This window comes from Perna viridis, chromosome 10, assembly GCF_037379345.1.
Source record: "Perna viridis isolate PV_CMFRI_1.1 ecotype Kerala chromosome 10, ASM3737934v1, whole genome shotgun sequence".
Taxonomy (NCBI): Eukaryota; Metazoa; Mollusca; class Bivalvia; order Mytilida; family Mytilidae; genus Perna; species Perna viridis.
The window spans coordinates 21,619,045-21,631,259 of record NC_142454.1 but is presented as its reverse complement, the minus strand read 5'-3'; the positions used below and the strand labels follow the sequence as shown (position 1 = coordinate 21,631,259).

General features: G+C 31.8%; 1 protein-coding gene across 1 annotated transcript in view; it reads right to left on the bottom strand.

Annotated features, from left to right (window-relative positions):
• LOC148604946 (uncharacterized) overlaps window positions 1-12,215 on the bottom strand; it is a 70,573-nt gene that overhangs the window by 6,019 nt on the left and 52,339 nt on the right. The window contains exons 10-11 of the mRNA XM_088547528.1: window positions 9,796-9,891; window positions 8,702-8,797 (exon numbers count right to left, since the gene is read on the bottom strand). Coding sequence (XP_088403654.1) covers window positions 8,702-8,797; window positions 9,796-9,891 — 192 coding nt within the window. The remainder of the gene's footprint in view (window positions 1-8,701; window positions 8,798-9,795; window positions 9,892-12,215) is intronic.

The following is a 12,215-nucleotide window of genomic DNA, read 5'->3' as shown; positions in this document are numbered from 1 at the left end:
ACCCTGATCAGTTGGGGAAAGTGTGGACACATTATTCTAACTTAATAAAGCTTTGAATTTGATTACAATTAGAAATTTGACACAGAATAAAAAATAACCATTACTGAAGTTGTCACTTTTATCCCTAATGAGTTTCAGTAAAATCCTGCAAAATCAACCCTACCTTGTACTTAGTTGCACAGTTCCGAAGTAATCCGAGTACTTTCACTCATGTCATTGTCCAGAAATCAGAAAAAAATGTTTGTTATTGGCTTCTTTGCAACCCTTTTACTGGTATTCCTACTTGGCTCAACCCTAATAAAATGCTTTCCTGAGTGCAGCATGGTACAACCCCAGTGATCAAACCATGAATACTGGGGCAAGTGTGGACACAATTTAGGAATAAACACACATAATCATATGGACGTACAATTCATTATGGACAACACTGGTTTGGAGACATAATATAGCACAAAACTTGAAATTCAATAACGAAAATTTTAAAATCACGCCAAAAAATTAAAATGTCAATTGTCCGGGTGGGCCCCTTTTTGACACCTTATAACTTGAAAACCGTACAAAAATATCTGTAATCTGATTGAACAATAAAGGTAGAGATTTTTATTAGGTATCAAATGAAAAACTTTCTCAAAATTGGACCAAAAATAAAAAAAAGTTATTTTCTTGACATCAGGAAATGGCATGTTTCCTAAATTCTTAAAAGTTCAAATCTTTATCCCTAAAATAAATCCAAGTCTGACCATTGTGGTATAGAATATTGTGAAACAATTTCATTGACTGCACTCATATGCTTGTTAAAGGCAATAGTTGGGACTATAACCTTCAAAATCAATACCAACGTTACTTTTCTGGTTTGAAACCTGAGTCCGTATTATAAAATTCAAAAGGGATCAACAAACTAATACTCAGGTTATCCAACAAAAACCAAGTGTCTAAAGACAGATGTTGAACCATGTTGTAACATGTCATAAAGATCAACAAACACATATTCAAGTTATCGAATTAAAGTCAAGTGTTTACAGACGATGTACATGTTGGCGTTAACTCCGATAACCCGCATACGTTCTTAACCTGTGGAGCCTGCAAAAATGGTTATTCTTATATTGTACTTAAAAAATGTACATGTACATGTATGATGTTATGATCTGTATCTGTAATTATATACAAACTGTCAATGAAACGTTTTTGTTGGCCACTATTCTTCTATTTGTCATCAGTGATTGGATCAATTCAAGTCGCATTTTAAAATGTTTAGGAACTGTTTTATTATTTTCTATTTAGATAAGTATATAAAACATGTAAAATATAACATGTATTTAGCATTTAGGGTACCAATGAAGTGTAAAGAAAGAAAAAAACCCTGAACTACTTGATTCTTTTAATCAAGCAAGATGTAAGAAAAAAAGGAAGATTGACTATAACAAGTTCACGTACATTAAAACACAGTTCAATTAATTTTACGATTGTACATTATACACTGAAAATTGTCTTTTATTGAGTATTAATTTTTTTTTTATTTATTTAAAAGCACAATACAAGTATTTGTTTACTGTACATTTGGCAAGTATTTTGAACATGCTTGCTGACTGCCTAGTGACTATGTATTATGTAAGTGGCACAAAAAAAATCTCCTGCAATAGACGACTTTAACATTTGCCATATACAACAAATGTATGTCGAATCCTAGTTAAACCTGGTTTATGGTTTGATAACTGACAACGAAAGGACATAAGATTTACAAGCTATAAGAACAGTAATCATGGTAATAATTATGTGTAAACACATCTCCAAACAAAAAACTATATGAAATTCTTTTATTATGTATGTATCAAAAAAATATTCTGTGTAATAATCGATTCAAATTTCTGTTCCATTGGCTTTCATTACAAAGTCTCTAATTTTAGGCCTGTCAACCTTAGTTGACTTCCACAGAAATGAAGATATTTTCCAGAAAGTAAGTGAGTGCAAAACGCCCCAAGGTTACATTTAGAGAAAATACATGTACTTCTATGTTCTCTCTGTTTTTCACTATAGACATAAGTAGGGGAACGTGGTAGGTGATTCTTTATAGAGCTTGAGAAGTCAGGAAGAATTCCTCTATCGTGTAAGATTTTATTCTAACTACGAAATTTGACAAAGCACCAAGTTTTAAATATCATTTCAGTTTCATACATGCAACTTTATCTTATTCAATTAATTAATGGTTTATCATCTGGGAAATTTTTTTGTCCGTAAGTTGGGTAATTATAATATTGTGTCGAAGTGGGACAAGTTGAATTTGTAGTGTAATGCGATTTCAAAGCATATACACATGTAAATCGTGTAACTTCAAACATTCTTCTTTCGGAAACACTGACAAATAAATTTAAAAGTATACACCTTACATTTTAGGAAGACTTTGGCTTTATACTTCCATCGTCCTCTCAGAAAAAATACATTTTCAGGTCAGTTTATATCATGGTTCATTTATTCCATCTAAATTATTGTGGAGATATAATTATTTAAAAAATCAATTTTATACACATTTATAAAGGATCGAGTATTTATATAAAATACGTTTTCGAATTTGAAATTGGTACGAACTTAAAAAGGAACGAAACTTTCCTGGGACGAAGTAGCATTTGGTACTAGACTGGTTTCCGAAATACGAAGAAAATTATCAACAATTAGTCAGATAAGTATTTTTCTTGTTTTATTTTTTAACTGATTAATTTGAGGCTACACTTTTAACGACAGATCGCATGGAACTGAGAAAACGCCACGCTTTTTTGTACTCATGAAACATTCGCTTTATTTTATAAGTACATGTACCTTACACCTATGTGGATTTTCGGAAATTGGACAGTATGCTTGTTTTCCCCTGGTACATGTATATATGCTTTGAAAGCGCATTACACTAGAAATTGTACTTGTCCCACTTTGAAACAACATAAATAATTACCCAACTTATGGACAAGTATCATGGACAAAGAATTTTCCCAGATGATAAACCCTCAATTAATTGAATAAGATACAGTTGTATGTATGTAACAGAAATATTTGAAACTTGGTGCTTTGTGGTTTATTTTGTAGTTGGAATAAAATCGTTAAAACAAGACACGATAAAGGAAGGCTGCCTGATTCTCAAGTTCTATAAAGATTCACCTACCATGTTTCTCTGCTTGTGTCTTAAGTGAAAAACAGAGAAAAGAGAGAAGTACATGTATTTCTTAGTAAACCTTGAGCGTTTATGCATTTTGCATACGCTTCCTTTCTGGCAAAGATCTGTATTTCTATGGAAGACAACTGAGTTTGACAGGCCAAAAATCAGAGACATTTCAATGAGAGCCAATGGTACAGAATTTAAATCGATTATTACATTTTAATGATGCAAACATAAAAAAAACATTTTAGATATTACTACGTTTGGAGATGTGTTTACACATAATTACTACCATGATTACTGTTCTTATAGCCTGAAAATCTTATGTCCTTAATTTGTCAGCTATCAAACCAGTTTCAACAAAGATTCGACATACATTTGTTCTATATGGCAAATGTTAAAATCGTCCATTACAGGAGATTTTTTGTGTCACATACAAAATACCTAGTCACTTAGCGGTCAGTAAACATGTTCAAAATGCTTGCCAAATGTACAATAAACAAATACCTGTATTGTGCTTTTAAAATGAAAAAAAAACAAAACATGAATACTCAAGAAACGACATTTTTAGTATGCAATGTACATTACAATCGTACATTAACAGACAAATTGAACTGTGCTTTAATGTACTTCAACATGTTATTGTCAATCTTCTTTTTTTTTCTCCTCACATCTTGATTGAGTTAAAGAATCAAGTAGTTCACTGTGTTTTCTTTCTTTACACTTCACTGGTACCCTTTAATGCTAAAAACATGTTATAGTTTGCATGTTTTATATATTTGTCTGAATAAAAAATAATAAAACAGTTCTTAAACTTTTTTAAAATGCGATTTGAATTAATCCAATCATTGATGACAAATAGTAGAATAGTCACATGTCAACAAAAACATTTCATTGATTGTATATTTTACAGACACAGATCATAACATCATACATGTACATGTAAGTACAATATAAGAATAGCCATTTTTGCCGGCTTCACAAGTTAAAAACCTATGCAGGATTCTCCAAGTTAACACCTACATGTACATGTATGAGGATAAATTCGAATTACATGTATCTCTATCCTTAGTAATAGTGTTGGCCTTTTTGCTTATCTTGCATAAAAGTCCATGTGAGTTAATACCATAATTTGCATCTATTTAAATGTCAGGAAAATGAGACTAAGTTACTACTTTAAATAGAACAGCACAAAATTGTAATTGAATAATGGTACATATATATTGCTGTTTATGTGTCGTCAACACTGTGTGTAGACACTTGAATTTCATTCAACAACTTGAATATTTGTTTCTTTATCTTTATGACGTCTTATAATAGGGTTCAAAATCTGTTTTTAGACACTTGGTTTTTCTGGGACTTGAGTATCCGTTGGTTGATTTTTATTAAATTTTATAAGGACTTAGGTTACAACCCAGAAAAGGAAGTTTGGTATTGATCTTGAGGGTTATAGTCCAAACCATGGGCTTAAAGAAACATATGAGTGCAGTCAATGATATTGTGTCACAATATTCAATACCACAATGGTCAGACTTTGATTGACTTTGGGGTAAAGACTTGAACTTTCCAGAAATAAGAAGCCAGAAACATGCACTTTCCTGATGTCAAGAAAATAACTTTTTTACTTCTGGTCCAATTTTGAGAATTGTTTTAATTGGATGCCTAATTAAAATCCCTGCTTGTATTGTTTAATCAGGTTTCAGATATCTTTTATGGTTTTCAAGTTATAAGGTGTCAATGAAAGGGGCCAAATCCGAAAAAAATTGGCATTTTAATATTTTGGCTTGATTTTGATTTTTTTTTTATTGAATTTCAAGTTTTGTGCTATATTATGTCTTCAAAAAAGTTGCTTTGTCCATAATGAATTGTATGTCCCTATGATTATGTGGGTCAAATCCCAGTATTGTGTCCGCACTGGCCCCAACTGTTCAGGGTTTGACCACTGGGGTTGTACCATGCTGCACTTGGGTAAGCATTTTTTTTTTAGGATTGTGACTTGTTCCAAGTAAGAATACCAGTGAAGGGTTTCAAAGGGTATAATGTTTTTGACCCCGTCGGTCAGTCCAGCTTCAGTCTTTTTTTCACATGCTTGCAGATATTGACAAGCATTTGGTATATAGGTTCTCCATGATAAGTTACAGGTTAAGTTTATATTTCGTTCCGATCCGATGATTTGTACCGAAATTACGGGCCTTGAGCATAGCAAAATTCACAGAAGTAACACTTTTCCGGACTTTTTTCTAAATGCTTGCAGATATTAACACGAATTTTAGCATATAAATGTATAATAAATTACAGGACAAGTCTATTTTTAGTTCCGCTCCGATGATTTTTACCGAAGTTACGGGCTTTGAACTCAGCTAAATTCACAGAAGAACCGTATTTCGGCTTATTTTCTAAACGGTTGTAAATTATGACATGATGTTTGGTATAAAAGTTCACCATGACAAGTTACAGGTCAAATGTACATTTTGTTCCGCTACGATGATATTTACTTTGGATTACCTAAAACTCACAGTCTGGATTTTGAAACTACCATTTTGAGTAACAGAATTTAGTTAGAAGATAAAGGTCTATAGCCTAAAAACACTCTTATTCCTTTTTGTATCGGGGTCCTTATACAGTGTATAAGTATATCTCTTACAAACAATTTTACTCGAGTATTCAAGATTGGGACGCGTGGGGTATTTGAGCGCGCTCACTAAGGTTCTTGTATTTTTTTCTGATTTCTGGGCAATAACTTGAGTGAAAATGCATGCATTACATCGTAATTGTGCCACAAGGTACAAGGTAGGATTAATTTTGCAGGTTTTGACTGGGACTGACTTTTTAGGGATAAATAGCTGAAGTGACCACTGTAGTTCTGGTGTCAAATTCAAAGCTTTGTTAAGTTAGAATAGTACTTTCCCCAACTGATTAGAGTTCAACCTCTGCGGAAGTATCAAGCTGCGCTATGCAAACCATTTTATTGTCTAATACATGTACTAATATTCAACTTATGGTTTACTCTCAGTCTTAAGATGGGGGTGTATAGAGATAAATTCCATCAAATAATTTTGATATCTGCATGTAGTTTTTCTGGGTTAATTTGATATACTGAATCTCGCTATCATGTAAATGTATGTGTATTTTGTTCCCGGTTTTTAAATTATGTAATATTGAGGATAATTAGATTCGACGTCATATGAATGTGTATGCTTGATTTTATTAGAAATAAAATTAAAAAATGAAGTTATAAAGTTGTCAACCACTTTTTTACACTGAGACGGTATGCCATAAAAGTAAATGTCAATTATCAAATCTTTGACCTAATAGTGGTCTTTTGCCTTTTATCTTGGACCTTAATGTCAAATTCCTATTTTTTTGGGGTAGTAATTTCGTATCCAGACTGTAACATTTTTGTCTTTGGATTTGGGCTTTTACTATGTGGCATGTGGGTAGATCACCTAAAGTATGTGTGTCATGCCCTACCATGGATATTGGACTATGACACATTGACCTTAAGGTAAACGTTTTGTTGTTGTTTTTTTTAATGACAAACTCGTGTCCACACTGAAGCTTTTTTGTCTATGATTGTAAGCTTCTGATATTTGACTTGAGGTAGAACACCTAACGAATGTGTGTCAAGAATCATTGATAGTGGCCTAGGACATCCAGGTCATATTCCTTTTTTTTTCAGTGAGAAATTTGTGTATGGAGTATATGATTCCATACTTCTTTTTCAACAGGTAAATATTTCTATCGAATATGAGTGCAGCATTATAAACCGAAAAACTTGAGTTGGTAAGCTTTTCCCAAAATCCATGTCATACATAATTAATTGCCCAGGGAGTGAGGGGGCGGGAGTTGGCCAAAGAGATGGATTCTATTTCAATGATTTCTAGTTTCATGTCTGATATTAAATTCAATGACAACTGTAAAGCTTGAATATTGTTTCCATATTTGCCCCTAAGTGTTCATAACATTTTATCTCTCTAAAACTTGCAGATCTTATGTTGATTTTTGTTTGATGAAATTGTAATTAAAGACTGATTTGACATTATTCTATGATATTATTTTGATGTTTCTGAATTGACAGATAAAAGCAGATACAAATTGTGATATATATGAATTGCAAATATGGTTGGTTATAAATGAATGGTACTAGTCACAAACAAACAAATTATATTGACAAATTTTACTACAGATAATTTCAGAAGCAACATGTTTACATGGCTTAGGGTGGATTGAGTGTCCGCACTAAAATTGGCCAAGCATTGGTTGAAATAATAAATTTTAAAAAAATGGAAAAATAAATAGGTAAAGCATCAAATACGGTGTTATATATATGTAATTTCCCATGCGTTCTTTTAGAAGGTCCAATCAAGAATTTTCTATATATGTTTAGCTCTCTTTGGCAACCTGAAGCATGTATGTATAAAAGCCAGTAGCAACTGTCAAAATCTATTGAAGAATACAATTTTTGTTAAGTAATGTGCTTGTACATGTATCAGGACTTTTTTAAATATAAAATATTTTTCACTATTGTGTTTCAATATGTCTTAAAAAAGACAAGTGAATGTGATCTGAAGATGTCTTAAGACACAAAATTCATGTCTCAAGATGTCTTTAAACATGATTGCAAGACATTTAATCATGTCTCAAGATTTCACAAGACACTGAGGTCTATTTGCTATGTATGGTTAAGAATGTTGGACATTAAAAAGTCACACAAAATTCACCCAACACAAATATGAGTCTGGATTACACATTAAATGCTTATAAAAAGGGAGACCCGGACAATCAAGTGAAAATAATTGTTCCTGGACTTCTAATAGATTTCTAATATTTAAGGACAATGAATACGTGTACACGTATAGGCATGACCCGGAAAGACCTTTCTACTTTATCATGTGATAACGTAGTGTAAAGATTCCAGTGGTCAAAAGTTTTGCGAAAACTAATTTTCGAAAAGTTGAGAGATTTAAGGTTTAGAAGTAAATCTAGAATTTTTAAGTATTGACATATGATAAATGCCACTGCGAGAGTAGGTTATATTGCAATAAGCTTCCTGTACATCATTCAATGCAGACAATATCTTTGTAAGATCAATTGCCATCTCCTTCGTGGAGGAAGTTGAAGATCCTGCTATATACCATTTTTTGTATGGATTCTCATAACGTTTGGGAATCCGATAAAGGTAAGGTTAGTCCTTACATTTTGTTTTGATATTGAGAGAAGATATTAAAATACACTGGATAATAGTTTAATTATAATTAACACGTGTGAATTTTTTCAAGTGTATTGTTCTTTACAGTTACAATATCAAACTCTAAAAAATAGTATGTAATTTACTTCTATTGCAAATATTGATAATCCTGTTTTGACACAGACAGTTTTCTTTAATATCAAATTCACATTTCAGACATTAAAAGTTCTCTTCTCTCATTAACCATTAGTCATAAATATATTACCATTTATTATTAACTCAACTCAAATTAAAGAGAAAGAAAATTAAATAAATCGAGTTCTCAAGATCAGGTGTTGAGATATGGTATGAATGCATAGAAGATAACTTACTTATCCTGCAGTTCTTGGTAATCTTGTTTTGCTTCTGACAGTTTTCTTTCATATACATCACATTTCAGACATTTACGATTCTCTACTCTTGTAAACCTTTGTTTAAACATATATATCCCTTTGATTTAATCATCGTCAACTCATATTAAATATATCTAAAAAAAGCTTTTAGCATTATTTGCCATATTGATATGCCCTTCTCCCTTATCTGGTAACATACAGCTTTGACCAAAGACCTTGAAATTAAAAGTATTCAATGCCTGAAGAACCATACATGTACATAATCGGAGTAAAATCAATTGAAGAATGTTGATTTATAGAGTTTCAACAAGCATTTAACAGATAGACAACAAATTTTAATTCATCACCCCATATTGCATGTATTGGTGAAGCTATGTATGAAACATTCAACATTTGAAATAGAAGGTGCATCGTACATCTTCAATGTTGAATAAATGATTGGTGGAAGTTCTATAAAATTTACATTAGTGGTAAATAGGGAGCAGTGATAACGAGAAGGGTAACCCTTCTGTATAACAAAGATGGTGTAGAAAGAACAGACACCCCTACCTCTATATACCCCACAATACAGACATCAGCGTTTAACTACAAATACTGTGAGCAAACTCAGAAAAGACTATACCCCTGTTTTGAAATATATATATATATAAAAACCCATCAGTTCAATTATCAACCTTTCAATTTTTCCAACAGAAACTATATCATATAAGGCCAAACCTTCCTATAACATCTATAAAATGTCTTTAAATTCCCCTGAGCAGGTTAGGATATATTACATTTTTATGAACAGACTGGTGGATAAAAAGACAGGCAGATAAATGTTGTTATTCCTATAAACCTCACCAAATTAATTTGTGGGATTTATAAAAAGAAGTTTTGCCACGGACAGTTTTCTTCCATATCAAATTCACATTTCCGACATTAAGAGTTCTCTTCTCTCATTAACCATTAGTCATAAATATATTACCATTTATTATTAACTCAACTCAAATTAAAGAGAAAGAAAATTAAATAAATCGAGTTGTCAAGATCAGATGTTGATATATGGTATGAATGCATAGAAGATAACTTACTTATCCTGCAGTTCTTGGTAATCTTGTTTTGCTTCTGACAGTTTTCTTTCATATACATCACATTTCAGACATTTACGATTCTCTACTCTTGTAAACCTTTGTTTAAACATACATATCCCTTTGATTTAATTATTTCAACTCATATTAAATATATCTAAAACAAGCTTTTAGCATTATTTGCCATATAGATATGCCCTTCTCCCTTATCTGGTAACATACAGCTTTGACCAAAGACCTTGAAATTATAAGTGTTCAATGCCTTAAGAACCATATATGTACATAATCGGAGTAAAAGCAATTGAAGAATGTTGATTATAGAATTTCAACAAGCATAAAACATATAGACAGCAAATTTTAATTCATCACCCCATATTGCATGTATTGGTGAAGCTATGTATGAAACATCCAACATTTGAAATAGAAGGTGCATTGTACATCTTCAATGTTGAATAAATGATTTGTGGAAGTTCTATAAAATTTACATTAGTGGTAAATAGGGAGCAGTGATAACGAGAAGGGTAACCCTTCTGTATAACAAAGATGGTGTAGAAAGAACAGACACCCCTACCTCTATATACCCCACAATACAGACATCAGAGTTTAACTACAAATACTGTGAGCAAACTCGTCATCATGAACTCGTGGATCGTTATGGTCTATCCAATCAGCACCATGAAAACTAATTTATTCAACGGGTCATAGTTTCCCTTTCCTTGTTTGTCTACCCCGGACTTGATTTTATGAGCAACTCGGCGGGTGTTTCTAGAAAAGCAGAGGACGCTTACCCTACCGGTGCACCTGGTCCATGCTCCCAGTTTTTAGTGGAGTCCGAGTTGCTCATTTACTTTTGTTACTCTGTATGTATGATTTTAGTTACTTTATGTTCTTTGTTGTGTATATCTGTTTTCCATGTCTGGTCTTTGTCCCTGGATTACATTCTTTTGATTACGGCTATAACCTTGGTTATAAAGATGGAAGGACCACAGATCATGTAGATGTTAGTCTACCACCTTCTGCAAGAACCTCTCAATAGTTCATAAAGAATCTAATATCAACCAAAATTATGTGCTCGTGGCAAAGGGAGGGGGGTTATAAGCATTTGGAAATTATTTGAATTTTCAGCTTAAAATTGTGATAATTTTCGTAAAAAAACATTGATGAAAACCATTACTACCATTCCCATGACAGTATGATTCTCAAACTGGGCAACATTTCATGTAATGTTTCAAGGGACGGGACGTCATCAATAATTGTCTTGATGAAATTTACTTTATATAGTTCTAATGGTTTTATCTTAATATTGTATGAGTCAATTTCATTTTCATGTTTCTCCTTCTCCTCCTTAGAAATAGTCCTCAGTTTTTGGACAAGAGTTTGTAACTCCTCTTTTTCCATTTTTAATCTATAATTGTCAGATTTTGCTTTTTTACTTAATTTCTTGTACTTTTTGGTTTTAGCTGTGTAGTGAACAATGGCTGTTTTTGCATCTTTCACAAATTCATCCTCATGTTGACTGGCCCTGTTAATTTTCAAAATATCATGCACAACACAATATTAAAAATGTACATGTAATACACTGTTATTGTAGCAATGTGATGTATTAGTAAAATACAGGACAGGACAATAGTCACTTCAAAAAATAGCCTCATGCATTAACATCACGTTTCTACTTAAAACAAGTAGGTTAATGCTTTAATATCGAATTAAATTAGAAAGTGTATAGTTCACAAATCTGGAATATTGTATTTTTAGTGGGTGGGTGAACTTAAATGAATGTTTTCAATGAGCTCTTAGCATCCACTAAAAACTCAATTCCCCTTTTATCAACCTCTGCATGAATGTCCAGTATTCATTAACAGTATATATCATGAAGACAATAACAATGTTACACATATGTTTTGTAATTCTAAAATGTATTTCTGTTGGTTGTTATTAGCTCTTTTATATATCTCTATTGATTCTCTCATTGCCATGAGACTCTCTCCTTGTTCTTTAAGTAAGAAAAAGTTGACAAGTTACTCTGTAGAAATGAACATGGAATTTACCTATTTAACTAAAATGCTATGAAAGATAAGTTTTGAATTACTCAGGGCAAAACAAAAAGCACACACACTCACATATATATATATATATATATATATATATATATATATATATATATATATATATATATATATATATATATATATATATATATATATATATATCTCAAGAAGTCATTTAAATTAAATTGTTCATAGTTTTCCTGGTATTTAATAGAATAACTGTATTCAAACCAAATGGTAAAAAAAAGTTGTCAAACAGTAACTTGATGTTGCCTGAGTTAGAAATAAGATATGGCATACTTTTATAAAGCTTGTGTCAAAATATCAAGTTGCTGTGATAAGTAGTTAGAGAAACAACTGTAACAAAAGTTTTGT